Genomic DNA, 26,448 nt, shown 5'->3' on the forward strand with positions numbered 1-26,448 from the left:
GTATTTTTCTTGCACCTGTAACATAATATCTTGAAAATCAAATTGCCCGCCCAGCTGTTGCGCATTCGCGGTCAGTGTTGGTAAACTCGAGATAACAGGTTCACTAGAGATGGCAATAGTCACACCCAGCATGGCAACCTGTATGCGTTAGAGTAGTACAGCTAGAATGCCGATATTCTTTTTTTTTTTTCTGGCATACACGCATGCACAAACACATACAGAGCAACAATAACTTCGGAGCCCCAAAAAACGTTCGGTTGGTCGCTCGCGAAAACTTCGTCGTGAATTGTAAATGGGAAAAAAGTAAAAAAAAAAAAGAAGCTCCAACGCGTTTGGGTTTTTTTTATAGTGCAGCCCTACGCCAAAAAGGCAAGGAATTAAAAAAAACGGCGCAGCCAGCACACCAACAACAACATCAGCATGTGCAAGTGCAAGGCAAACATAAACAACGGTGCAGAGAAGTGACTAAAGAAGAGGAAGCATCAACATGCGTTCGTGTGTGTGTGTACAACGAAAATATTGTATAAATCAAAATTATATATGTTTTTTTTTTCAACCGAGGTGATCACTCAATCTTTTCCTCACCCCCTTTCGAATTGTATCGCTACGAAAAAAAAAATACATCGTCTGAGCAGAAAAAAAAACAACGCGCAAGCAACAAAAAAAAAAAAGTGAAAAAAATTTAACAGAAAAAAAAAAACAGGAGCAGAAGCTTAATGCTTTAACCGGTAAAGTTTACCGTCCCCTGCCCCCTCTCCTCTGGAGCCACAACAACAATAATCAACACTGGAGAGAGCCAAAAAAAAAAAAGAAGAAAAAAAAAACAATAACAACTAAAACAAAAACATCTTTGGGGAGAAAGAGCGGTGCAACGCACGTTGTCCTGCCTGGCTGCCTCCTGTTACTCCTGTCTCTTCCTGGTCCACCGCCTCTTGCAACTCTGCAACTACTTCTTCCACCTCCCGGGCCACCATGGACACCATCTGTAGATTGTGCTTCCAAACGGCAACGGTAAGAAAATTTTGACCAATTTTACGTTTTTTTTTATTAAATATTTTTATATCTTATGTATTAATATCTGTGGAATGCGTGTGAGGGAATGCAACAACAACAACAACACATACGAAAAAAAAAAACTGTCAGTTGTGTATTTTGTTATTTCTATTGATTTTTAGGTGGCCGGGAGGGGCCGGGGGCGAAGTTTAAACAATTGAATTTGTGCGGGATTTAGCGCTGCTGCCACTGCCGTCGCTGCCACAGTCGACTGCGCTGCCTTCCACTGTTATTGTTCGGGGATAGTGATGCTCCAATAAAAAAAAAAGCTAAATATTTAATAGGAATTGAAAGAAGAAAAAATAACTTGTAAACTTTTTATTAATTTTAATATTTTTAAGAGGTATTTCTTATAGTTAAAAACAATTAAATAATCTTAATTCAAGCATAAAAAATAAAAAAAAGCCTACTAAATCTTAATATAGTAAAACTAGCTTGAAAAAAGCTAAAAGCTCAGCAATAACTGGCGTTGAGAAAAGGATGGGAGGTGGGGGTTGAAAAGCGCGCGCATTGCTTTCTTTTTCTCTCTCTCTTTGGGGCAAAAGTTCGGCACTCTCTCGGGCTCTCTCTCTCATACGGTTCCGTTCGGTGGGAGGGGGGTCTCTCATACAAAAACAATACACATATGCGACCCCAAACTATTGCTGAACAATTTTTATTTTTAGCCAACTCAGCCCGAAAAGTTGTTCAAGCCGACAACTTGAAAAAATATTATTTTTACATTTTGCTTATGTGCGCCGCTCTTGCTTTTCACTTTGACTCCTTTTCAACATTCCCCAATCCCCCCGTTACCCCTACCCCTTACACTTATTGCTGCTCTTCACCAACCCCCCTCCACTTCATGCTCCACCATGAAGAGCACAAAAAGAAATACATAATAAAACAAAATGACAGAAATTGCGCCAAGGCAGTCAGTGGAACAGTGACGGAGAAGAGCTTTTTAAAGGGGGGGTTAACATCAAAAAATAATTAGTTTAAATAATTAAATTAAATATGGTTATATTTTTCTTTAAAATAAATGTATAAATTTTAATATCTAATATTTCTTATTTAAATTCCTTCACATGGATTGGAATGTGCATCCCCCTTTGAGAAAGCCTCTGCCATGATGGCGGCAAAACAAAACAAAAAGCAAAAGAATAACAAAACGCTGTACCAAAAAAAAAAAAAAAAGAAAAAAAAAACACGAAACGTTGCCAGTGTTGTTATTATTATTATTATTTTTTTTTTCTCCTCTATATGTGTGTGTGTTTATCTTCTTGGTTGTTATTTCTATTTTGTGGAATAGGATGAAGGGGGCGGGGGGGCAGAGGGGGTGGGGGAATGGTTGGGTGAATAAGGTTGGGTTGCCACAATAAATAAAAAGCATTATTGTTATTACAGTTTTTTTTTGCTTTTGAATTTCAAAAAAAAAAAAAGAAAAAAAAAAGAGAAAAAAAGAAAAACATAATTAAAGTAAGAAAAAGTACAATTTAATCAAGTTTTTATTTAAAAAAACTAATAATTTGTTTTCTATTGCCATTTACAGCTATTCCAGGTGCCCGGCTATAGCATACCCACATGCGTTCGCTGCTCAGAACAGTTAACAAATAATTCCAACTTTCATCAATCGGTGGCAGCCACCGCTGGTGGGGGTGGTGCTGGCGGTGGTGGCGGCGGCGGCGCGGGCGGTGGCGTCGTTGGTGGTGGCGGCTCTGCTGCAGCGGCATCGGCTGCAGCGGCTGTTGCTGCCGCCTCTGCCTCCGCCTCAGCCGCCGCTGCTGCTGCTGCTGCCGCTGCTGCAGCCGCTGCGGCATCCTCGTCCACGGCCTCCTCCAGCGATAGTGACGCCCATGCGGTGGCCCAGCAACTGACCAACGGTAGTAATGCCGCCGCCGCCGCCGCTGTCCTCCAACTGCAGCAGCAACATCAGCAGCACCAGCAGCAGCAGCAGCAGCAACAACAACAGCAACAACAACAGCAACAACAAATGCAATCATCCAGCTCTTCCGAGAATCTGCAGTCACAGGACGACTCCGAAGATGTAAGTCCTGCCGGCTAGGGTCTTGGGGTTGGGTTTATAAAGGGGGTTCCCAAAGATCCATTATTTTTAATGATTTTTCAAAAACAGATTTCTTTTAAGACTTGGGATTGGTTTTGAGCATTAAGACTTAATCACTTGGACTAAGTTAGTCAGCTGTTAATAGAAGCAACTTTCTTTAGAAAGAATATTAAAATATTTCATAGTTTTTAAAATTTTTAATAAAAAATTACACATTTTTAGGGTGAGGTTTACTAAGGTCAGGTTTTGTAGGTTATGTTTAGACTTCTCTCAACGAGAACCAATTGAGAATTATAGCAAACAAAACACAAAATTCGATTAATAATAATAACATAGTATTCTAATAAAACATAATAAGATTATGATAATTTCTATAAATATTTTTAAATATTTTAAATCTTCTTAAATTTAAAATCTAATATTTATTAATTTTATACATACACTTCCTTCGTCACCTTCTAAAAAATCTACAAGAGCCCTTTAATAAGTTTTATAAATATTTTTAAATATTTTAAATCTTCTTAAATATAAAATCTAATTTTTCTTAATTTCATACATACACTTCTTTCGTCACCTACTAAAAAATCCATATGAGCCTTTTTTTTTATATCTTTAAATCTTTTAAATCTTAAAGTTAAAATCTAATATTTCTAAATTTTATACATACATTTCTTTCGTCACCTACTTAAATATCTATAAGAGCCCTTTAAGAAATTCCCTTTCGCATAAGCCACTGCTAAAATAGAAAAAAAAAAACTCCTTGCTCCTTTGGTGCACTTGTTTATTATTATTGTGCTATTTTTTTTTCTTTCTTCTTCTTCCTTTTTCATTCAGCTCCCACTCGCCAAACGTACAAAACATACATACAAATATACAAACATACATATATTTGCTTGCACATTCATAGCCTCTTCTTCTTCTTTTTTTTTTATTTCTTATTTTTGCTCGTTTCTTTGCATGTTCTTGTTGCCTTTCTTTTTTTTTCCATCATGCAACAGAGAGCTGCAAAAACAAAAACAAAAAAAAAATCGGGGGGGGGGCGGGGGGGAGAAATTTTAAACAAATAAAAATAAGAATGGGTCAAGCCGACCACAGGGAATACTCTTCAAAAAAATAAATATAAAAAAAATTATAGAATAGGAATGATTTGAAGACTCTGAAATAATAATAATATATGACATTTATTTCGTCACTAAAATTGTATAGGAAATATTTGGTAATATTTTGGGATAAAATAAATACTAAACAAGAAGATGTTTCTAAAATCATCTCTAAGTTTAGGGGAAGTTTTTTATTTTTAATTAAAACAAAGTAGAATTCGTCACTAAAATTTGTATGAAACACAAGGAAATATTTTGGAATAAAATAAATAATAAACAAGAAGAGGTTTCTGAAAGGATTTTTAAATCATTTAAAAATAAATCATCTTTAAGTTTAAAGCTTTTAAGGGGAAGTTTTTATTTTTAATTAAAACAAAGTAGAATTCGTCACAAAAATTTATAAGGAATAATAGGTAATATTTCAGGATAATAGAAATACTAAACAAGAATGGCTTTTTAGAAAGTTAGTTGGACTAATGGCTTTTAAAATTATCTTTGAGTCGAACTCCCAAAAGGTCTAATATTTTAATATTTTTAAAAATAAAGAGTAACTTGTTTCGTCACTAAAAGATTAAAGGGAATTCGTCACTGTTTTTGTTTTAATTTTTTTTTTATAAATAGCTTCTCAAGTAATATAAGCTTATAATCAAAATAAGTATTATATCTAGTCTAAATTATAAAATATTTTAAAATATATATATTTTCTTAATTTTAAAACCTTATTTTAAAAACTATAACTATTTTTTTAAAAACCAGAAATTGAAAGAGTATTTAAAATTCCATTTCTTGCCAATATTTTGCTGCTCATTTTCTTGTTTTCCTTTATATTTATATATATATGTATAAACATATATATATTCGTATATATAGCCATTTATTTTGTTCTTTTTTTTCCATTAATATCTGCTCTGTCGGCGTCAGCGTCGGCATCGACATCGGCGTCGACGTCGCTGCTGGTTGGAGCGCAACGTTTTTGTGCGCTGTGTAAGTTGGAAAAAAATTCATTTTCAGTTGATGCTTTCGTTGTGTGGGTGTGCGTGGCACGCAAGTTGCAAAAAAAAAAAAAAAAATAAATAAATAAAACAAAAATAAATAAAAGAATAATAGAATAAATAAATAATAATAAAAAAACATTAAGTGTAATTAGAGAAGAGAGCCATAAACGCAATAAACAAACTGAATTCGCACGGGAATTTGCAATCTGTTCTTTGGGCCGCCAGCTTGTTGAGCGTGAGTGGGTGGTGGGGTGGTGGGGTGGCGGAGAGAGTGGCCGGAAAGGTCTCCAAGGAGAGCCATAATTAAATCCTTTTTATTACCACGTTGTCCTTTTTACGGAAATAGTGAAGATTTTGGCTAAAAAATAGTCATTAATAAGAGACTTTGATTTTTCTAAAGATTTTAATTTGTTTTTGGAGAAATTATGGTTATTTTTTAGTGTTTAAAATATTTAGAAAATAAAAATAATAGTGTCTTGTATGAATATAAGCTAGAAACATATTTCTGGAGAATTTTAAATAAATAAAAAAAAATAAACTAGTGACGAAATCAAGTGATGACCATTAAAGTGGCCTATTTTTATTGTTTATTTATTTGTTTCTATTTAAAAATGTAAAATATTACAAGCTTTAAGGATAAAACATAAAAGAATGTTAAATTTTTAATAAGAACTTGTATTTCTTGAGAATTTAGAACTAAAAAAAACATTAGTGACGAATAAGTGAGCTATTTTTATAGTTTAATGCTTTGATTCTTCTCTAATCTTTAAGTTTCTTTCAAAAAATATACAAAACTATGAAGGTTTAACATAAAAATAGAAGAATAATACATTTTTAATAGAAACTTTTATTAGTTGAGAATCTATAGTTAAAAAAATAAACAAAATAGTGACGAATTCCACTGATAACTATTATAGTTTTCTATTTTTATAGTTTAATAATATAATTCTTTAAGTTTCCATTAAAAGATATACATAATTATGAAGGTAGAACATAAACTTAGAAGAATTTTTAATAAAAATTTTGTATTTCTTAATAATTTAGAAATAAAAAAAACATTAGTGACGAAAAAGTGTCCTATTTTTGTAGTTAAATGCTTTAATTCTTTAAGATTCTTAATAAAAAATATATAAAATTATAATATTAGAACACCATAAACATAAAATAATAATACATTTTTATTAAAAACTTCTATTTCTTGAGAATTTATTAAAAATAAAAAAACATTAGTGACGAATTCAACTGATAACTATTATAGTTTACTATCTTCATAGTTTAAAGCTTTAATTCTTTAGGTTTTAATTTAAAAATATATACAATTACAAAGGTAAAACTTAAAAAATAATACATTTTTTAAGAAAAAGTATTTCTTAAGAATTTGTGACGAATTTGCTTACATTTTGTAAAATATTCTACAATATTCTCTATGCTACAAATATTCTATAAACCTTTATAGATCTTAAAGCTAATATATCTTCCCTTTCCAGGTGGATCTGATATTCAACGAGGAGGGCTCCTGCCCACTATGCAACAAAACGTTCTCGCGCAAATCCTCGCTCATGACGCACATACGAAATCACTCGGCGGAGCGTAAGTTTGTGTGCACCTACTGCCACAAAGGTAGGTCTATAATCCTTATTCCTCCTCCTCGATTTACAAAAATCCTATAAAATATATCTTGTATATCGCAGGCTTTACGCAGGCGGCCAACTTGAGGAATCACGAACGGATCCACACCAACGACCGGCCCTACCAGTGCGTGGATTGTGGCAAGACCTTCACACAGATCACCAACCTGAACAACCACCGACGCCTCCACACCGGCGAGCGTCCCTTTGTGTGCAATGAGCCGGAATGTGGTCGCAGTTTCGCCCAGGTATGGCTCCAATATCTTGAATTTCTAGAAATCAGATTAATATATTTTTTTGGTATATTTTTGTAGGTGACGAATCTGAACAATCACATGAAGTCACACCATAAGGTGCAGCAATATTGTTGCAACGTTTGCAACAAGAAATTCACGCAGGTGACATCGCTGAATCAGCACCTGCAGGCGCATGCCGGCGTTACTGGATACTACTGCCCCCGTTGCCCGGACAAGAACTTCAAGCTGCAGTCCCAGCTGCATACGCACATGAAGACCCACGGTCTGGCGTTCCCCTATGAGTGCGGCAAGTGTGACGAGAAGTTCCTGCAGCAGGCGCATCTGGACCAGCACCTCAAGATGCACGACGAGTTCAAGTACAAGTGCGACATCTGTCCCAGTAGCTTCAATCAGGAGTCGCTGCTGAAGAAGCACGTCCAGCGGCATGTCGAGGGTCGGTACTTGTCCTGCCCGGTGGCCAATTGCACCGAATCGTTCGCCGTGCGCCAGCACCTGTCCAAGCACCTGCTCACCAGCCACTCGCATCACGAACTGCCGCCGCCGAAGCGCTCCAAGAAGACTGTCACCCTGCAGGCGCCCCAACAGCCCCTGGCGATGATCGGTCAGCCCTTGTCCCTCCAGCACACGACGGGGCAGCGTAAGTTGGAGTTACATTCTTCCTTGTAGTTCTGGTATTAATCCTTGATTCTTATCCTTTAATAGGAGGACGTCCACCCAAAAATAAGAACAAGGCGGCACTGGCCCCCACGGCCATTAAAATCGAAATCAACGAGCCGCTCCACAGCCAGCATATCATCAGTAACGCCAGTGGCCTATCCATCCAGCAGCAGATTAGCCAGCATATCCAGCATCAAGCGCAACAGCAGCAGCAGCAACAACAACAACAACAGCAGCAACAACAACAGGCGGCGCAACAGCAACAACATCTTCACCTGCCGATGGGGCAGGCGGTGAAGGCGCGTTTCATACCCACTAAGTAGTAGGATAGATGGATGGAAGGAAAGGTCTCTCTTAGCTTAAGATCCGATCAATCAGCTGCTAAAATCAATCCCTAGCCATAGCCAGAAGTAGAATCATAATAGTCTACAGCATAAATACAGGATCCCCCCCTTTGCAGACTCCAAAAATCCCATAATAAAACCTTAAGAGTCGGCGGCAAGCTGCTGGTTCGGTTTGGTGTCAAGTCTTTAATCTATATAGCCCCCCTCTACCCCCCCTTCCAACCAAAGCAAAAGTCACACCAAATGCCACATTTTAATACCCAGCACCAGATGACAAAAAAAAAAAAAAAAGAAAAAAGAAACACCCACATTTAAATAAATTCTAAATATATATATATATAAAAGATATATATAAAGATTATATAATTGAGAGAACAGGATGATCAGAAAGATTGTAACTTAAATCGAATTAATATTTTAATGTAAAGCACACAGCGAAAAAGTAAAATATAAAAAAAAAAAACACTAAAAAAATAAAAAATTACAAAAAAAAAAAGGAAAATAAAAGATTTATAAATAAAAGGAAAATTAATTACAATTTAAAGTAAAATAATGAATAGAGAAGATGAAAAGCAACAATTTGATTACATTTGGTATAAATATTTAAGTTTAAGCAATTAGTTTAAGTGTTTTTATTTTTTTTTTTTTTTAAATAAAATCATTATACAACAAGAACAAGTCTAAAGAAAAAGAAAAACAAGTTAAGGCAAAAATAAAAAAACGTTTTTTTAAATGCAATTTTCAAAGTAGAGTCTATATATAATACAGATATATATATATATATTTATTTTAATATTATCTATTTTTTTTTAGCGAATGTATAGGCCATTTAGAAAAAGATTAAGGATCAATTCGAGATGAGTATATTTGGCTCGATGGAGTGCAGGACATTGAATCCTTTGTGGAGGATGCAGGTGCGTGGAATGCCGCAGGCCACCAGAAAGTGTGAAAACTGAAACCACATTTCATCATCAAAACATATCAAGACCAGATAGCCACCACTTACCTCCACGGAATGCTGATGAATGTTGCTAACACACACCACAATCCTGCCCCTCAATTGGGCCTCCAGCTGGGGCACGGGCAACGCGTCCAGTCGCTGCTCCCCCAGCTGAACGGTGGCGAACGGTATGTTGATGCTGTGCGGCACATGCACCCTTCCATACTCCACAATGCTGCGCAGATCCACCAGCGCCAGTTCCGAGGGATTGTTGAGCAGCAAGTGGAGCACATCCTTGGCACTGATCCGGGGGCACTGCTCCTGCTGCAAGTGCTTCAGTTCCACGTCATCGATGCCAATGTCCTGGAGGGGATTACAAGAAATATTAGCCATGTAGAGGGACCAATGTACCATAGAAACTAACCAAATCATGTAGGGTATGGATGCGGAGGGCATGCTGGCGGTGCGTTATACTTTTCGGTGTGGCTTCGTACATTTTCTGGGACTCCAGGACACAACCTTCCATCACGATATCCGGCAGATCGGAGAAGAGCAGTATGCACTCGTTGAACCCGGAGGAGAGCAGAGTGCTGCGTAGCTGGCGCAGAATAGCAATGCCAATGAAGAGGGGATACGAACTGTCGCCCAACATCAGTTTGTCCCACAGATGGAGGATCTTGTGCAGCGGGAACACGTCTACAATAGGAAGGATGCGATGTTACAATCTTAATCTAGGAAGGATTCGACCCAATTACGTGAGAACATGGTGAGGAACCAGGGAATAGCAAAGAGCTCCGGTATAAAGCTAATGCTGGCCAAGTGCTGGGCTAGGAGTGGCTCATGGAAGGCGGTCAGTTGCGAGAACTTGCTCAGATACTCCTTGATCACCGCCGAGTTGTCCTTGAGGAAGAACCACTGGAGATACTTTGGAATGAACTTGAACAGACTGAGGAAGGCCAGTTCTAGAAACAGAGAAACACTCTGGAATGACAAGGAATCTCAACAAGCATCCACACCCACCCTCATTGTTAAAGTTTAGATACAGAAATGGTGCCGTCAGGGAGTCCAATCCCTGCCAGTAGACATACTGCGGATGGGCCGTGACCCAGGCTTTCAGTAACCGGCGCAGCTTGCGGTGCCCATCGGGAGAGGAAAGCAGCTCATCGTACTGATGACACCGCGGGATATCGACCTCGATCTGGCGGTCTGTGCTGGTGGCCGTGTACTTGTCGATCTTCCAGTAGCTCCCATTGGGCACCACCTCGAGCAGGGCCGCCCAGATGGGGCCACGCAACAACGGCGGGACATCCACCAACGCCTCGCGCTGCAGATGCTCGGCCGTGTGCGGATGCCCCTGGAGGAGGCGCGTAAAGAGACGCACTCGCTGGAACTGGTACTCGATGTCCTTTTCGCGAATCACCAGCGGCAGCTCCTGGAGTTCGCGGGCGTTCTGGGCAGGAAACCGCGGCGAGTGCAGCAGCGGAAAGTAGACATTCGCCGGCAGGCGACTCAGCCGCTGGAGCAGAGCCTGCAGTCGGAGGGGCACCACCCGGTCGTCCATTAGCTGGGCCTGACTTCGTCCCGGACAGACGCTCACCCCGCTGAGGCGCACGATCTGTGGCAGACCCAGGATCGGAGCTTCGCTCCGGATGAGTCCTTCCTTCTTCAGCTCCGCCTGGACATCGCCGCCGGCCAGCTGCCAGAGGTGGTAGATCTGCGAGAGCGGGCAGCGCAGCAACAGAGGCACAGGCTCCTTCTCCAGAGACTCCAGGAGTTCGTTTTCCTTGCTCATCTCCGAAGCTATCGCCTCGAAGAGCGGGTGCTTCAGCAGTTCCCCCGGCAGCGGACGTTTCTTCGGCGAAACATGCAGACAGCTCTCCAGCAGCTGTTGCAGCTCCTTGTCCAGTGCCACGTAGCGATCATAGCACTGATGCTCTCGGGCAATCTTCTCCAGCACCCCGTTACTCCTGCCGAAGGCCAGGATCTTCCGGATTACATTCGAAAGCTTCAGCTTGGGCCAGAGTTCGATTTGGAATATGAACTCCACCATGAGGAGTGCCATTGCCCAGACATCGCTCTTAATGTTGCCATTGAGGCCGAGCACTCGCTCCGGCGCCATGTACCGGATGTTGCCAATGGGAAAGGGCACGTAGCAGCCACCCTTGGTCATGTGATGGAGGCCATAATTGAAGAGCTTCACTTGCCGGCCGTCCCGGGAGATGAGAATATGCTTGGGCTCGAGATTGTGGGCCACCAAATGATGCCGACTGAGGACATCAATGCCGCAGGCGACCTGGTAGAAGATGCGCAGGATCTGGCCCAAGGCCATAGGATGCTGCCGTTTCGCATAATCCTCCAGAGAAAGTCCCATGTACTCCGAGACGACAATGGTGCGCTCTAAAAGACCCAAAGGATTAGGAAGTCCATAGATCAGAGGGTTTTAACCAGTTTACCATGCTTGCCGCGTATCACGTCCAGGTACTGGCACAAGTGCTCGTCCTGCAGGTCCTTTAGCTTTTGCGCCCTGCCCAGAATCGCAATCGAATTGGGCGTCAGCGGTAGTCCATTGCTGCCGCACACATCGCCCGGATGCAGTTTCGCAAAGAAGGTGAGGGCGCACAGGCGGCTCTCCTGCTTGCTGGCCATCCTCCTTCCGTGTACCGGGTGCCGTGTACGGATATCGTTGGCTTTTGTTTTAAAAATACATTCGCGGATGCAGCAACAATTTTCAGTTTATCAGCTGACAGCGTTGCCACGTTGCCAAAGTGCAACGCCCCCAATATTTTGGGGGGCATTTAAATCCAATCATTTGTATAACTTTGGTGGGGATTTGGTTATATTCTATGCTTTATTGTGTTTAATCTTTAGATTTGTTAGTTTTGTGAAAGATTTATCTCATATTTGTTGGAAACTGCGCAACAGTTGTTGGCGTTGCCATCTGTAAAGACGCCCCCCAAAAATTTATTAATTAATTATGATTATGATTAATTAACCAAAAAAAATAAATAGTCTGAAGTCTAATTTAAATTGTTTATTGTTTTTGTTAAATTTATTAGTTTTTTTTAATAGTTTTATATTTAAAATGTTTTTCTTCCTCTGTGGCAGCCCTGGTTGGCGCCATTATGTTCTTCGCTTTCCAACACTGACCCCCCCGCAGATTGTTGTTACTGGCACTGTTGTTGCTGTTTGTTGGGCATCGTTGTTGTTGTTGCTTCTTGTTGTTCGTGCTGCTACTTGCGATTTTGTTATTTTTATTGCGCACTCGAAATTGTTTTGTTATTTCCAAGAGCACTACGATGCGGGCCGCAGTAGTAATTTTTGCTTAGTTAGTCGCTCGCCGCACGGAATTGTGGTGTGTGGTGGTGTAGATTCTCCGTTTCAGTACTGCTCTGTAACTGTAAATTGCAAGTGCAAATGTAAAATAATAAAAATCACATAATTGCAAGTTGCACTTCAATATTTGCGATAAAATGTCGATATTTGTTGAGTATACAGATCCGCAATGGCGGGATCTGGATATGCGCGAACTGGACGTCGATCAGTCGTATCTGTATCTGAAATCTGATTATCCCGAACGATCCTATCTCTATACATTATCCGACGAATGCTATACGGTACCTATTACATATAACGGTGCACACCTGTTACATGAGCTGGCGGCAATCGCCATTACATCGCTCGCCGCCGAATACGGTTTCACTTTCAGTCCCCCAATCAATTAACCAATTAATTTAATTCGATTTTTGCAGTGTCCATACACCAAAGTGAAAGCTCTGCCCGCAGTCGACGGCGGCGGCGGCGACGACATCGAACCGTTACGATTGAGCTCGGCATACGCGCTGAATTTCAAAATCTATCAACACGATCAGGGTCACTATGCCTACGACAATGTGTACGTACTGTACAGTGGTCACCCGCTAAGGGCGATGAGCTCCAAAACTCTAATTCTCTCTAATTAAAACTCTTTATCAAAAAACTATATATTTTGAGCATTATCATACCCCTTTCAAGTTCTAGTTTGGTTTATCTAATCTCTACTGTAGTTCAAGTGCTTTGTATATACGAGTATGCTAACTAGTTTAAGCGAAACTACTTAGCTATGCAATTTGTTTGCAATTATACATGTTCTTTTCAAGTTTAATCGATTTCTCCGCAAAAATTAACCAAAAAATCCCCTTTTAGATCATCGCTCTGCTGGCTGAGGCGCACGGATCTTCAGGAATTCGGTGTCTACAACCTGACCCTGCTGGAAAATGGAACCTGCTCCTTTGCCACCGACAAACCGGGCGTTCCCATCAATTACGGTGAGTGGTGATCGTCAAAGTGCCCCCATAAGTGGCACTCCACAACGGATTACTTATCGCCGGCTATACTCTCTCGATTCCATAACACTCGCAACAGCTTTCCTGGCCGTATTCGTTCTGGTTGCCGCGCTGCTAATCTTGCTCAAGCTCGCCAGCTGCGCCTGGAGGTGTTATCGCTACGACGAGGCCGCCGCCGCCGCCGACAGCATCGGAGCCGCTGCCACGAAGGCCACGCAAAGGAAGCGCCTGCGCAGCCTGGACACATTCCGGGGGTAAGCAGCGGTCCCATCCGGAGAAGGAGCAGGAGACTTGGCGACGAGCAGTATTTTAGTTATAACTATACGTGTATATCTTTTAATTTCCATCTGATTCCCTGGTGGAATAACTTAAACGATTTGTGGATCGATTCTCCGTCATTCTGCATCCAAATCCAGAAACAAAATATTTTTTCAAAATTTTTCCCATTTTTGTGGGCCAACCCCTTGTGAAATCCCAGATTTCCACATAGGGCCTTTTCCGTTGGGTATATCTTTGCCGATTTCTATGCGATCCTCAAGGGGAATACCTTAAACGATTTGTGGATCGATTCTCCGTCATTCTGCATCCAAATCCTGACCAAAAATATTTTTTCAAAATTTTTCCCATTTTTGTGGGCAACCCCTTGTGAAATCCCAGATTTCCACATAGGGCCTCTTCCGATGGGTATATCTTTGCCGATTTCTATCCGATCCTCAAGCGGAATACCTTAAACGATTTGTGGATCGATTCTCCGTCATTCTGCATCCAAATCCTGACCAAAAATATTTTTTCAAAATTTTTCCCATTTTTGTGGGCCAACCCCTTGTGTAATCCCAGATTTCCACATAGGGCCTCTTCCGATGGGTATATCTTTGCCGATTTCTATCCGATCCTCAAGCGGAATACCTTAAACGATTTGTGGATCGATTCACCGTCATTCTGCATCCAAATCCTGCAACAAAATATTTTTTCAAAATTTTTCCCATTTTTGTGGGCCAACCCCTTGTGAAATCCCCGTTTTCCATATGGGGCCTCTTCCGATGGGTATATCTTTGCCGATTTCTATCCGATCCTCAAGCGGAATACCTCAAACGATTTGTGGATCGATTCTCCGTCATTCTGCATCCAAATCCTGCAACAAAATATTTTTTCAAAGTTTTTCCCATTTTTGTGGGCCAACCCCTTGTGAAATCCCCGTTTTCCATATGGGGCCTCTTCCGATGGGTATATCTTTGCCGATTTCTATCCGATCCTCAAGCGGAATACCTTAAACGATTTGTGGATCGATTCTCCGTCATTCTGCATCCAAATCCAGAAACAAAATATTTTTTCAAAATTTTTCCCATTTTTGTGGGCCAACCCCTTGTGAAATCCCCGTTTTCCATATGGGGCCTCTTCCGATGGGTATATCTTTGACGATTTCTATCCGATCCTCAAGCGGAATACCTTAAACGATTTGTGGATCGATTCTCCGTCATTCTGCATCCAAATCCTGCAACAAAATATTTTTTCAAAATTTTTCCCATTTTTGTGGGCCAACCCCTTGTGAAATCCCCGCTTTCCATATGGGGCCTCTTCCGATGTCTATATCTTTGCCGATTTTTATCCGATCCTCAAGCGGAATACCTTAAACGATTTGTGGATCGATTCTCCGACATTCTGCATCCAAATCCTGACCAAAAATATTTTTTCAAAATTTTTCCCATTTTTGTGGGCCAACCCCTTGTGAAATCCCCGTTTTCCATATGGGGCCTCTTCCGATGGGTATATCTTTGCCGATTTCTATGCGATCCTCAAGCGGAATACCTTAAACGATTTGTGGATCGATTCTCCGTCATTCTGCATCCAAATCCTGCAACAAAATATTTTTTCAAAATTTTTCCCATTTTTGTGGGGCAACCCCTTGTGAAATCCCCGTTTTCCATATGGGGCCTCTTTCGATGGGTATATCTTTGCCGATTTCTATCCGATCCTCAAGCGGAATACCTTAAACGATTTTTGGATCGATTCTCCGTCATTCTGCATCCAAATCCTGCAACAAAATATTTTTTCAAAATTTTTCCCATTTTTGTGGGTCAACCCCTTGTGAAATCCCCGTTTTCCATATGAGGCCTCTTCCGTTGGGTATATCTCTGCCGAATTCTATCCGATCCTCAAGCGGAATACCTTAAACGATTTGTGGATCGATTCTCCGTCATCCTCCATCAAAGTTTCTAATAAAAATATGTATATCCTCTTTTTTTCAGACTCTCCATCGTGTTGATGATCTTCGTTAACAGCGGCGGCGGAGGCTACACCTGGATCGATCATGCCGCCTGGAACGGACTGCACCTGGCCGACCTGGTCTTCCCCTCCTTCCTCTGGATTATGGGCGTGTGCATTCCCCTCTCCGTGAAGGCCCAGCTCTCCAGGGGCGCCAGCAAGGGACGCATATGTCTGCGCATCCTGTGGCGTTCCATCAAGCTTTTCGCCATCGGCCTGTGCCTGAACTCGATGAGTGGCCCCAACCTGGAGGAATTGCGGATCATGGGTGTCCTTCAGCGATTCGGAGTGGCCTTCCTTGTTGTGGGAGTCCTCCACACCCTGTGCAGTCGCCGCGATCCGATCAGTCCGCAGCGATCCTGGCAAAGGGCCGTCCATGATATCTGCCTGTTTAGCGGAGAGCTGGCGGTGCTGCTGGCTCTGGTGGCCACCTACTTGGGTCTGACCTTTGGCCTGCGAGTGCCGGGCTGCCCGAAAGGATACCTCGGTCCCGGTGGCAAGTACGATTACGCCGCGAATCCCAACTGCATTGGAGGAGCAGCCGGCTATGTGGACCTCAAAGTTTTGGGAAACGCTCATATCTACCAACATCCCACTGCCAAGTATGTGTACGACTCGGCTGCCTTCGATCCTGAAGGAATTTTCGGTGGGTTTCTCATGGACTTGTTCCAGTTTATGATTAACTTTCATTATCCCTTCCGCAGGCTGCATCCTGAGCGTAGTTCAGGTGCTTCTGGGGGCCTTCGCTGGTGTCACCCTGCTGGTTCATCCCACCTGGCAGTCGCGCATCCGTCGCTGGCTTATCCTGTCGGTGGTTCTTGGCCTGATTGGCGGCGCCCTGTGCGGTTTCTCGCGAGAAGGTGGCGCCATTCCGGTGAACAAGAACCTCTGGTCGCTGTCCTTCGTCTGTGTGACCGTCAGCCTGGCTCTGATTATCCTGTCGCTGCTGTACTACTTCATCGACGTCCGCCAGACGTGGAACTGGTCGGGTTATCCCTTCACCGAGTGCGGCATGAACGCCATTGTGATGTATGTGGGGCACTCGGTGATGCATCGGATGCTACCCTGGCACTGGAGGATCGGGGCGATGAATACGCACTTCATGCTGCTGCTGGAGTGCACTTGGAACACCCTGGTCTGGGTGGGCATAGCCCTCTACTTGGACTCCAAGGAGTTCTACTACAGCCTCTAGATGCCTCTGCACAAAAATGCCGATTTGCCAAATACGTTAACGCTTTTATCATAAAAGTGATTCCAATTATTGGATATTATAATTATGTTTTTTTTTTTTATTTTTTATTTTTTACCAAGCACAAGACCATAAAGAAACGTGTCGTATTATTTGTATAATTCCGAATTTTTTTGGTTGTAAGAAAATTGAATAATTATGACTTTGAAATAAATATCTTAAAAATTAAAATTAAAAAAATACCGGGTATATATCGCAAACATCGGATATAGATGGACGATCCTTGTGAGAATATCATAAAAAAACCAATTAATTAAAAAAAAGATTACGAATTTTTCAAAAGCTTTCAAGTATTTAATTTTAATAATTAAGCAATTATTTTAATCTTGGAAACATACACAAAAATACATATTTTAATTTAATCAAAAGCATAATATTTTAAAGTCAAGCATTTGGGTTCCAAAAAAATGATTTAAAATTGGCAAATGAAATTATGCACATGGGTATGACAAAAATCATAATCCATGTGTTTGCGGTCGAACAGGGTGACACAATGTTGTCCAGTTCCTTCCCCATTGTTGGGTTCTTTGGGTGCCCACTTAAAAAAGGTACCATTTCTTCCAGTAGCTGAAGAGACAAACACGCCTTCCTTTTCAAGATCATTGTAGCCAATCCAGTAAATCTTATCTTCAATAACTTTGGTGATAGCAGTAAGTTCCTCTTCGCTTTCGATGTCTGCGAGGTTTCCCTTCATCTTTTTACAATGGCTAGAAGCTTCATCCCAAGTCATGGCAAGATTATTCTCTATGTAAAAGGATCTGGAGCCAATCCTTGTGAAACCGGGCAAGTGTATTTTAAGAAGGAGTTTCTGAAGGAAATCGAGCTGGGCCCGAACATCCTGGAGACCTGCCTCAAAACCAGCCTGCCCCTCTTGCAATTTTTCCATTTGGCTCTCGGTCTGGTTTAGTTTTTCCAAAAGGACTTCCTGTTGGGTTTGGAGCTGAGTCCCAAGTCCATGTGATTCGTTGAATTCGCAAGCCTGGAAGCTTTTACATTTTTTCTCGTATAGTTCTATGTAATCCAGAATATGTAGGTGAAGATCTCGTCTGTCTAACTGACATTGAGATTCCAAAACAGATTCCGAAAAGGAAAAGATATTAAATAGAATTGTCGCGAATACTAGATGGAATATAAACTTCAACATTTTTCTTAATTCGACGATCGATGGGCACTGAACTAAATTCACTGAGAAGTTTATTTTATAAGGTTCTGGATGACCTGTTTTGGAAGCTCATACTAACAAAAAAAACCCACAGATTAGCTTCTCAAAACTAGAACATAATTCTTTAGAAAATTATTTAGTTTTCTTTAGAAAACTAAATTTTAATGTTTAACTAACATGAAATAATAGCCGATATTGATATACCCTTGCAGTTAAGATCTGAAATATATCGCAAACATCGGATATAGTTGGCCGATCCTATAAAAAATTTCATTAAAAAACAATTTATTAAAATACAAAATTGTAGTTAAGTCTCCTCTACTGCATTGCACAATATTAGCCATAATTATAATACCCTTTGTAAGGGTATAACAACCCATATACGACATTCGGTTCCGTTATCCGGTGCTTATATTTGCGGTTCCCGGAATCAAATTCCCGGAGTCCACCCGACTCTGTTACTACGAGAACTAGGCCGAGAACTATATATGTAGAATAAGCTGCCATATAACTGATTTATCGGAAATGGTATAACTTTGGTGTTTCAAGAGTTAGAGAGTTCAGATTTTGCCTGAGAGCTATTTTTGGTAAAATAATACGACATACCAAATTTCAGTCAAATCGACTATATCCTATAGCTCCCATATAACTGAACGATCGGAAATGACCCAACTTTCGTTTTTTTGAAGATACATAGCTGGAACTTAGTACAGATTCTATTTTTAGTCAATTGATCCAACCTACCAAATTTCATTAGAATCGGCCGACTAAATCTTATAGCTGCCATATAACGGAACGAGCTTTCCCAGTAAATCCCAGATTTTATAGTACTTTTAAGCTAAGATTTGATTTGAAACAAATCTCATACATTAAACAATAAAAAATTGTTTAAGTTATGTACAAAATATAGAAAATTGCATTTGAAATGATATGTTTAAGCAAATGGTATGATTAAGGTTTACCAAAAAAAACATCTAAAATACTGAAAAACTCCCGATGGATGAAGAACTGTACTTTAATGAAATAATTCATTAATTTTAATATATTTTCTTTGTTTTCCCGATCTCTATCATTTAATAATCAGAAAACCACTTATTTATTTTCCAAATTTATAGATCTTCAGATCTCACGGTATTTTCCAGCTACAATTTCCCAAAAAAGCTACAAAAAATACCAGAAAAATGCAAATGTCATAACTGTACTTGTATAAAATAATTTATTTATTTTAAATAAACTATTGTTTTTGCAGATTTTATTCCATCTATTAAACAATTTAAAAATCATTTATTTATTTTGAATATTTTGAATAATGCCATTTGAAATAGTATTTTTATGTAAAAAAAACATTTCAGATGAAAGGAGCACTGTACTTTAATGAAATAATGTATTACTTTTAATATATTTTCTTTGTTTTCCCGATCTCCACAATAAAATAATCAGAAAACCACTTTATGTATTTATTTTCCAAATTTATAGATCTCACGGTATTTTCCAGCTAAAATTTCCCAAAAAAGCACCAAAAAATACCAAAAAAGTCTGACAAGTCAGGACATGCAAGGAAAGGCATGTACTTGTTTAAAATATTCCATTTCTTTTGCAGATCTCATCCCAATCCATCAAATAAATAACAAACCATTTATGTATTTTCAAAATTTTAATTTTATTTAAGTTTAAAAAACATTGCTCTTTCAACACACAATTAAGGGGCATTTTTTTTGTTTTAGGCATTCCTAAGGCTACAATTTGTATTTCCTCCTTTTTTTTTAATGTATTTTTTGTATTTTGTAATATATGTATATATATTTTTTGTGGAAGGCTTCTTCGTCGCTCCCCCTTATTTTCTACATAATTTTGTTGTTGTTGTTGTTGTTTTTTTGGCGCGATCTCTTACAAGTCCAGCTCTGTGGCTTCTGGAGGGAAGAGCGGGCTTTGTGATTTCAACTACAGACTACTAGGGCACTGCACTACTACACGTCCAACTATAAACTATATGATTTGAAACGTTTTTAAAAATGCTCTTTATCTTTTTTTTTTGTGTTTTATGGGAGTTATCCTGCTCAACATGGTAATGTTTGTATATATATTATCTCGATGGTGTTTGGAAAAGGAGGAGGAGGGGGGATATAGGATAAAAAATGCTTAAGTGACTACAACTAGACAAAAACAAGTCAATTGAGCTCTGGCTTACATCGTATTTACATAATCTATAATATGTCTAATCGCTACAGTAAGGTTTTCAAGTTTGTTTTTTTTTTTATGTTTTGTTTTTTTAAATATTACAATTAAAAAATGATATGGAGCTGCTGTGGCTGAGTATTCTTACAAATTAACGTCGTTTTTGTAGGAAATTTAAAAAAAAAATTTAACCAAAAAATGGATAAAATATAAAATTGCGTTATTTATGTACAATTTTTTGTTTGTTTCTTCTTTTTAGAATAAATTATTTGGGAGCCAAAAACGTTGATGTAAAAAAAAAAAAACTGAATATATATATAAACAAATAAAAAAAAAATATAAAATATTTTTAAGGACTGGCTTAAATAAGGTTTGCGTAAAATATATAAATCAACAAAACGTAACAGGGTGACCGACCGACCATTCTTCGATTTTGAATTTTTTTTTAAATTTTATTTTTTGAGATGCTTGGCTTCTCTTTCTCTTTCTAGCTCCATCGCCCTATCTCTTTCTAATTAGAACCACCAGTTTATGCAATTTTAGCTTCTGGCGGCGGTGGCGGTGGCACCGTCGTTATTTTTGCCGGCTTCAGGAGTATAAACTTGGGATTACCCAAGCTGGCCACCTTCTTGCCAACGGTGGATGGCGTTATGGTCACCGTACTGGGTGCAATGGCATTCATGGCGGCTGTCTGATTGCTGGCTGCCAGCGATGATGCCGGCAGTATGGTGGTCACCCCGTTCTCGTGCTGAATGCTATTGGCGCTATTAAATATTGCACGCATTTTATTGCTATTCCCCTGAGATCCGCCAAGGACATTGATTTTGAGAGCTGTTCCGGTCGCTGGGTGGCCAGTGGTGGCCGTGATGGTGGCATCACCGGGCGTCACCTGCTGCCTCTGCTGGACGATACGGGCCGTGAACTCATTCCCAGCCAGCACCAGATTCTGGGCCTGGCCCGAAATGGGCAGACCACTGGCCAGAATCAGTTGCATGCCACCTCCAGTTGCTCCGCGCAGCTTCCATTCCTCCGTTGGAGGGCTGACAGACTTGCGCTCGAGGACATGCTCATCGAATCCCGAGTCCGATGAGTTGTCATTGAATTTGGTGGCCACCGAGGACGATGTGGAGCAGTTCGAGTTGGAGGACAGGGACGAGGGCGAGGCAGCACCCACGGATACAACGCCCACCGCCGATCCAGCCGATGGCAACGTACCGGTCGCTGGCGTTGCGGTCGTCGTTGTCGACTTCAGCACCAGCGACAGATTGGAGGAATGTGGCTTCGGTGGTGGTGCTTCGTTATTCGCTTCAGTCTTGCTCAATGGAATTGGACTTATTCTATGGATATCACCCTGTGGAAATGACTCCGATTGTCGCTTGAAGAACAAATGGTGTTTCTTGAGTGGCCCAGTAACCTTGGGCGTCGGCTGCTTTTGGCTTTGAACTTGCAGCTGTGTAGCTGGGATGGGTGTTTCGGATTCGGATGCGGATGCGGATGCTTCCTGATTCTGATGTTGAAGCTGTAGCTGCAACTGTTGCTGCCGCAGACGTTGGTGCTTCTCGCACGGCTTGTACAGCTCCGGATCGATGATGTAGCAGGCGCTGCCGAGGGACAGGCTCTGGAAGACCACACCGCAGCAGACCTCGAGGCGCACCAGGTCGCTCTCCTCGAAGAAGGGCACAGTGTCGACGGCGCGACGATTCTTTTGCGGCGCCAGTTGGCGGCGTCGCTTGCTTCCCGTTAGCTTGGGTCGCTTCATGACCTTTGGCTCGTCCCCGGCCGAAGCCAGAGCCGCATTGGCCGCCGTTCGCTTACGTGTTTGATACGGAGCCGTGCCAGAGACACCTCCGGACATCAACTCGTCGTCGTAGCTCTCGTTCGAGTCGCTGGGATGGTGCTCGGAAGTGGGGGAAGTGCTGCTGGGACGCTGGCTAATGGAACTGGAAACTACTGTCGAGGATGCTTCGACTCCCGATCCTCCTGCTGGCTGGTTCTTGCCCTTGCGGTTCTTCTTGAAGATTTTGGCAAACTTCTCCGGCAGAAATGAGCTTGACGAACCAGCAGAGCCCCGGCCCTCGCCATCGGCGTTGTCGCCGCGTTTCTTTTGCTTGGCCAGGGACTTGGTACCAGGACCAGCTCGAGCATCTACCACCTGAAAGGAGGAGAACCAATAGAGGGATATTAGTTGGTGAGTAAGAAGACACTTTATGTTTTGTGAGTACTTACATGACCCCAGTGGCGTTTGCTGCCAGCCGGCAGTCGCTTATAGCGCTTGACCAGCAAAACGCAGGCGTTACATATCTCGCCGTTGCGCGGCTCATGGAGATTGAAGCACTGCATCGATTCCTTTTCATATTTACGGGAGGCGGTGAACCGGGAGCTGCTCGACTTGGCGCGGCAGATGCAGCACCCGTCGGCGGAGCGGTAGACGCGCGGCTTGTGAAAGTTAAACATGGCCAGAGAATTGAGATTTTTTTTTGGTTTTTTTTTTCGGCAAGTTCTACGATTGATATTCTCACTGATATTGTTTACTTGATATTTCTTTTTTGAGAGTTTACTGTGTTTTTGTTTTTTTTTGTGCGTTTTTAATTGTTGACTTGAATTTCGATATTTTTTGCAACTTTTTGAATGGAAAAAAAAAACAAAGCGTGTAAAAATGCGGTGTGCTGCTGTTCTGTGTTTACTGTGGTTGTGCTAGTGTTATTTGTGCGCTGCGGCCATTCCGTTCGTTACATTCGCACTGATCCAAAACGTCCATTGCCCGGGCTTCACTGTATTTGGCTGCATTTGTGACGGCGGCGTCTGCGTCGTCTGGCTGCAATGAAAAATTGAGAGCAAGAGGAAGAGTGTTTGTTAGCAACTGTTAGCGAACAGATGATTTGGCGGATAGTGTTGGTAAACTCCTAACAGTGACTCTGTTATCACAAAACTATCTGGTAAATAAATATAAAAACCTAATTTTATTCGCTTTTAGGCTTTTTTTAATATCTTAAATTCTTTTATATATTTTTTCTTTAACAAAACTGGCAACTCCATTATTGCAACATTAAATGTAATTTGTTTGTTAGCATCTGTTAGAGAACAGATGATTTGGCTGTTAGTGTTGGTAAACTTCCAACAGCAGCTCTGTTATTCCCAAATCTAACTAGTAAATAAATAAATTCAAAAACTATTATTCTTTAACTAGATAATGCTTTTAGATGAACTTTTATAAAATGTTTTTTCTATATATGCACTTTTTGTTTTAGAATACTGGCTACTCTGTTATTGCAACATGAAATTCAATTTGTTTGACGAGAAAAAGGGAGCAAACAACAACAACTAGAGCGGTGGCAACCAGTTCGACATTTTGAATTTTTCGCCACTTTGAGCCGCACCACTCTTCGAACGCTCCAAATATCTTATCAAAATGCGAGCAAGTGGTTTATTTCAAGCAAACATGTTTTTAAATTAAAACCAAAAAAAACACCAAGCATAACAACAAAGAAACGAGAAAGGAAAGAGGAAGAAGCCACGCGCGCTTCACAAAACACTCACACACACATACACATACATATTTTAATGCAACTTTTTATTTTTTTTTATTTGAATTATTTGTCTTGTTGTTGTTGTAAGCATTCACCCTTGCAACAACAATAACCATGAAAGAGAGACGTGACTTTTGAAGCTGCTTCTCCGTCCCACTTCCAGGTGCATCATTCCAGGTGTTGCTATTTCGTTTCTTTTCTTTTTTTTTTTTTTTTTGGGACACTGATTTTTGAGTTGAAACTGTATGCTGTATGTATCTGTGTGTCTTTTGGCACCGGCTGTGTGTTAATTCTTTAAATTAAACTAAATTGAAGGTGAAAACAGCCCTAAACAGGTTACCAGGCGTCTTGTTTTAACTACTATTATTAACACAGCTGGTAGTTGCCACGATATCAGCTATAATTTACCTTCTTATATTTGAAAATATTTATTTTGTTGGGAAATATAGAAAACACTTTGTTTTTTAAATTGTATTCGATTTAATTTTAATTATTTTTTTGTAAAAAAAGCCAACGAAAGCGGAGCTCGAGGAAAACGCGTCTGCACGCAAGAAACACAAAAAAAACTGACGACTGACGAAAAATCGACGCATGTACGAAAAGGTGTACAAAGCAATGCAGTGATAACGCAGCGGCGAGCAGCTGAGCGAGTGGGGTGGTGCGTGTGTGTACGTGAGAATGCGCCGACCAAAAGAAACAAGCGAAAAATTCCGGTTTTTAAATAACATTCGAATCCGAATCTGAATCCGAATGAATGCAAATTGTGAAAACGAGACAAAAAAAAAAGAAATACGCTCTGGTTCTGCTTTTGTTGATATTCTCTTTGTTTTCAACTGATAATAAATAAATAAAAATACAAAAAATACAAAAAAAACAAACCGCAGAAACGTGCAGCGTCCCGATAAAGCAATAACCGTTGTTGCACAGCTGCTCGGTCGCTTTTCATAGCTAATTATAGAATTATTATTATCCACCGATACCCACTGTTTCGTCCCCTCCAACAGCCCCCTGCCTCCATGCCTCAGACCACCCCCATCCACCATTTTTCATCAGCGCGTCATACGTGACGAACAAGACGTAATGCGAAAAACAGTGACATTAGATGGAAAAAATTGATTCCCAGTTCGGATGAATGGATGTCACTCTTGGAAAGCATAAGAAATTTATATTTTTCCACGAATATCAACTGACCTTTTTGTTTTTAAGTTGAAATTGATTAAAAATAGTGAATAAAAACATTGAGAGACACTTAACATAGGTCACTTTGCCTGGTTGCGATGGCAACTCTGCCAGCTGGCTGGACATGTATGTACATTTTACAACACTGCTTCATACAGCGGCTGTTGTTTTTGTTGTTGCGACTGTTAAGTGCATTCTGCTTCTCCTTCTTCTGCCTCTTCTTCTTCTTTTAGCTTCGGCGAAAGTGGCCGAAAAAAAAGAGACAAAATATCCAGGTACAACATGATTCGCCTTCATATAGGTATACATAGGTGTATATGTAGGTGTGAGCGATGTGCCGAAAAAAAAGCCCCGAAAACTTCAAAAACTAGGTCGTTTTGTTTGTTGTTGCAGAAACGCAATTGCAAGCTTTGCACACATACATACATATGCGTGCAAGTGTGTGTGTGACGACGCCTGCGGCTATTGCTTCTTCTTCTTCTTCAGCAGCAGCTCCAGCTTGCAAAATAAACTGTACTTTTGCGAAATTTGAGCACGAAAAGGCAACAAAAACAAAACGGAGAACACTGTGGGCGAAGATCTAATAGTTTTTTTCTCACAAAACGTTCAATAGACACCTGACCTTGTTTTTCTTAGCCTTATTTAGGTGCCTACAAAACGGAAAGTGAAAGACTCTGATTGGAATTCTTATAAGAATGTGGAAACAGGTTGCCGAAATAACGGTACCAGCATACACACACACCTGAAGCGTAATAACAAAAACAATAAACACAGCCGGTCGGCCCAAATCACAAAAAAAGAAAGTAAAGCCCAAAAAAAAAAAACTTAATTTTTTTTTTTGTTATGCCTTGCTCCCTCGCTCTCATTCGCTCACCTGCTGGCGCGAGACTGAGACGGGGCAAGGTAGAGGGGGGCTATGTTAAGTAATAGATTACAGGTGACTGTGTGTGTGTGTGTGTGTGTGTGTGTGTGTAGGGGCGAGAGTGTGTTTGTAAATGCAAGCGAGTATTTTTGCAGAGAAAGCGCGCGCAAAAATGAGTAAAAAAAACAAGGAAAACGATTGTTTTATTGCAGTTTTTTTTTCTGTTTTTTATATTTCCGCACAATTACGGGGCTACTCTCGAAACGAGGTTGAATTTCGGTTTCTTTTTTTTTCACCCAACTTTGGCATTGGCAGAGTTCATCAAGCGGTTTGGTTGTATCTGCTACTGATAGATACAGATACTTTTGATTAGCGAAGGTCAACAACAAACTGTTAAAACCATAGCACACACAGATACGCACTCACACTCACGCACACAGTCGAACGCTCAAATATTCTGCGGCAACTTGTTGTTCTGAGTTTCTTTTTTTTTTAAGATTTCCAGACTCTAACAATTTTTGTTTTGTTCTTTAGCTTTTTATTCAATTATTTACCTTTGTATCTTTTGTTTTTTGAATTTTTCTGGCACACTGTATCTGTATCTTGTTCCTGTATCTTTTTTCACTTGCGTTCACTTCTGTTTTGCTCAAGATTTTTTTTTCGCGACGGCGCAGGGCTGTCGAGTTCTACAAAAT

At 40.6% G+C, this 26,448-nt stretch overlaps 4 protein-coding genes across 7 annotated transcripts; 2 read left to right on the forward strand and 2 right to left on the reverse strand.

The window, feature by feature from the left end:
* The first annotated feature begins 206 nt into the window (after positions 1 to 206).
* LOC108127071 (zinc finger protein 567) lies at positions 207 to 8,434 on the forward strand. Of its 2 annotated transcripts, XM_017243908.3 has the most exons (6): positions 207 to 1,011; positions 2,582 to 3,076; positions 6,677 to 6,809; positions 6,881 to 7,065; positions 7,132 to 7,711; positions 7,777 to 8,434. In XM_017243908.3, the coding sequence occupies exons 1-6, from the start codon at positions 973 to 975 to the stop codon at positions 8,052 to 8,054; spliced, it is 1,710 nt and encodes a 569-aa protein (XP_017099397.2). In that variant the 5' UTR covers positions 207 to 972; the 3' UTR covers positions 8,055 to 8,434. The 2 variants fall into 2 exon arrangements, with proteins under 2 accessions (XP_017099397.2, XP_017099398.2); XM_017243909.3 differs by lacking the exons at positions 207 to 1,011; positions 2,582 to 3,076 and adding an exon at positions 5,273 to 5,424.
* A 212-nt stretch (positions 8,435 to 8,646) lies between these two features.
* LOC108127075 (TBC domain-containing protein kinase-like protein) lies at positions 8,647 to 11,764 on the reverse strand. The gene is made up of 6 exons (XM_017243912.3): positions 11,469 to 11,764; positions 10,036 to 11,412; positions 9,771 to 9,977; positions 9,440 to 9,711; positions 9,082 to 9,378; positions 8,647 to 9,027 (listed from the first exon to the last, which is right to left on the reverse strand). Exons 1-6 carry the CDS (start codon positions 11,659 to 11,661, stop codon positions 8,923 to 8,925), a joined length of 2,451 nt encoding a protein of 816 aa, XP_017099401.1. The 5' UTR covers positions 11,662 to 11,764; the 3' UTR covers positions 8,647 to 8,922.
* Positions 11,765 to 12,200: 436 nt separating this feature from the next.
* On the forward strand, positions 12,201 to 16,989 carry Hgsnat (Heparan-alpha-glucosaminide N-acetyltransferase). Its single transcript, XM_017243911.3, has 6 exons — positions 12,201 to 12,629; positions 12,765 to 12,907; positions 13,198 to 13,319; positions 13,417 to 13,591; positions 15,584 to 16,245; positions 16,304 to 16,989. Exons 1-6 carry the CDS (start codon positions 12,486 to 12,488, stop codon positions 16,789 to 16,791), a joined length of 1,734 nt encoding a protein of 577 aa, XP_017099400.2. The 5' UTR covers positions 12,201 to 12,485; the 3' UTR covers positions 16,792 to 16,989.
* Positions 16,990 to 19,961: 2,972 nt separating this feature from the next.
* On the reverse strand, positions 19,962 to 26,426 carry LOC108127068 (uncharacterized). 3 transcript variants are annotated; one of them, XM_017243903.3, is made up of 3 exons: positions 26,308 to 26,426; positions 22,412 to 23,000; positions 19,962 to 22,337 (listed from the first exon to the last, which is right to left on the reverse strand). In XM_017243903.3, exons 2-3 carry the CDS (start codon positions 22,637 to 22,639, stop codon positions 20,715 to 20,717), a joined length of 1,851 nt encoding a protein of 616 aa, XP_017099392.2. In that variant the 5' UTR covers positions 22,640 to 23,000; positions 26,308 to 26,426; the 3' UTR covers positions 19,962 to 20,714. The 3 variants fall into 3 exon arrangements, with proteins under 3 accessions (XP_017099392.2, XP_017099393.2, XP_070133618.1); XM_017243904.3 differs by lacking the exon at positions 26,308 to 26,426 and adding an exon at positions 24,904 to 24,991; XM_070277517.1 differs by lacking the exon at positions 26,308 to 26,426 and adding an exon at positions 24,121 to 24,258.
* Between the last annotated feature and the right edge of the window lie 22 nt (positions 26,427 to 26,448).

The sequence above is a fragment of the Drosophila bipectinata genome, chromosome XL, assembly GCF_030179905.1.
Source record: "Drosophila bipectinata strain 14024-0381.07 chromosome XL, DbipHiC1v2, whole genome shotgun sequence".
NCBI classification, from domain to species: Eukaryota; Metazoa; Arthropoda; class Insecta; order Diptera; family Drosophilidae; genus Drosophila; species Drosophila bipectinata.

Bases quoted from the DNA above. Each gene is read 5' to 3' on its own strand.
- LOC108127071 (XM_017243908.3), top strand. From the start codon at position 973: ATGGACACCATCTGTAGATTGTGCTTCCAAACGGCAACG. The intron at 3,077-6,676 runs GTAAGTCCTGCC...TTCCCTTTCCAG, and splicing joins CACAGGACGACTCCGAAGAT to GTGGATCTGATATTCAACGA. The intron at 7,712-7,776 runs GTAAGTTGGAGT...ATCCTTTAATAG, and splicing joins CCAGCACACGACGGGGCAGC to GAGGACGTCCACCCAAAAAT.
- LOC108127075 (XM_017243912.3), bottom strand. From the start codon at position 11,661: ATGGCCAGCAAGCAGGAGAGCCGCCTGTGCGCCCTCACCTTCTTTGCG. The intron at 11,413-11,468 runs GTAAACTGGTTA...TGGGTCTTTTAG, and splicing joins CGTGATACGCGGCAAGCATG to AGCGCACCATTGTCGTCTCG. The intron at 9,712-9,770 runs GTAATTGGGTCG...TTCCTATTGTAG, and splicing joins GTTCCTCACCATGTTCTCAC to ACGTGTTCCCGCTGCACAAG.
- Hgsnat (XM_017243911.3), top strand. From the start codon at position 12,486: ATGTCGATATTTGTTGAGTATACAGATCCGCAATGGCGGGATCTGGAT. The intron at 12,908-13,197 runs GTACGTACTGTA...ATCCCCTTTTAG, and splicing joins CACTATGCCTACGACAATGT to ATCATCGCTCTGCTGGCTGA. The intron at 13,320-13,416 runs GTGAGTGGTGAT...CACTCGCAACAG, and splicing joins GGGCGTTCCCATCAATTACG to CTTTCCTGGCCGTATTCGTT.
- LOC108127068 (XM_017243903.3), bottom strand. From the start codon at position 22,639: ATGTTTAACTTTCACAAGCCGCGCGTCTACCGCTCCGCCGACGGGTGC. The intron at 22,338-22,411 runs GTAAGTACTCAC...TCCTCCTTTCAG, and splicing joins GCAAACGCCACTGGGGTCAT to GTGGTAGATGCTCGAGCTGG.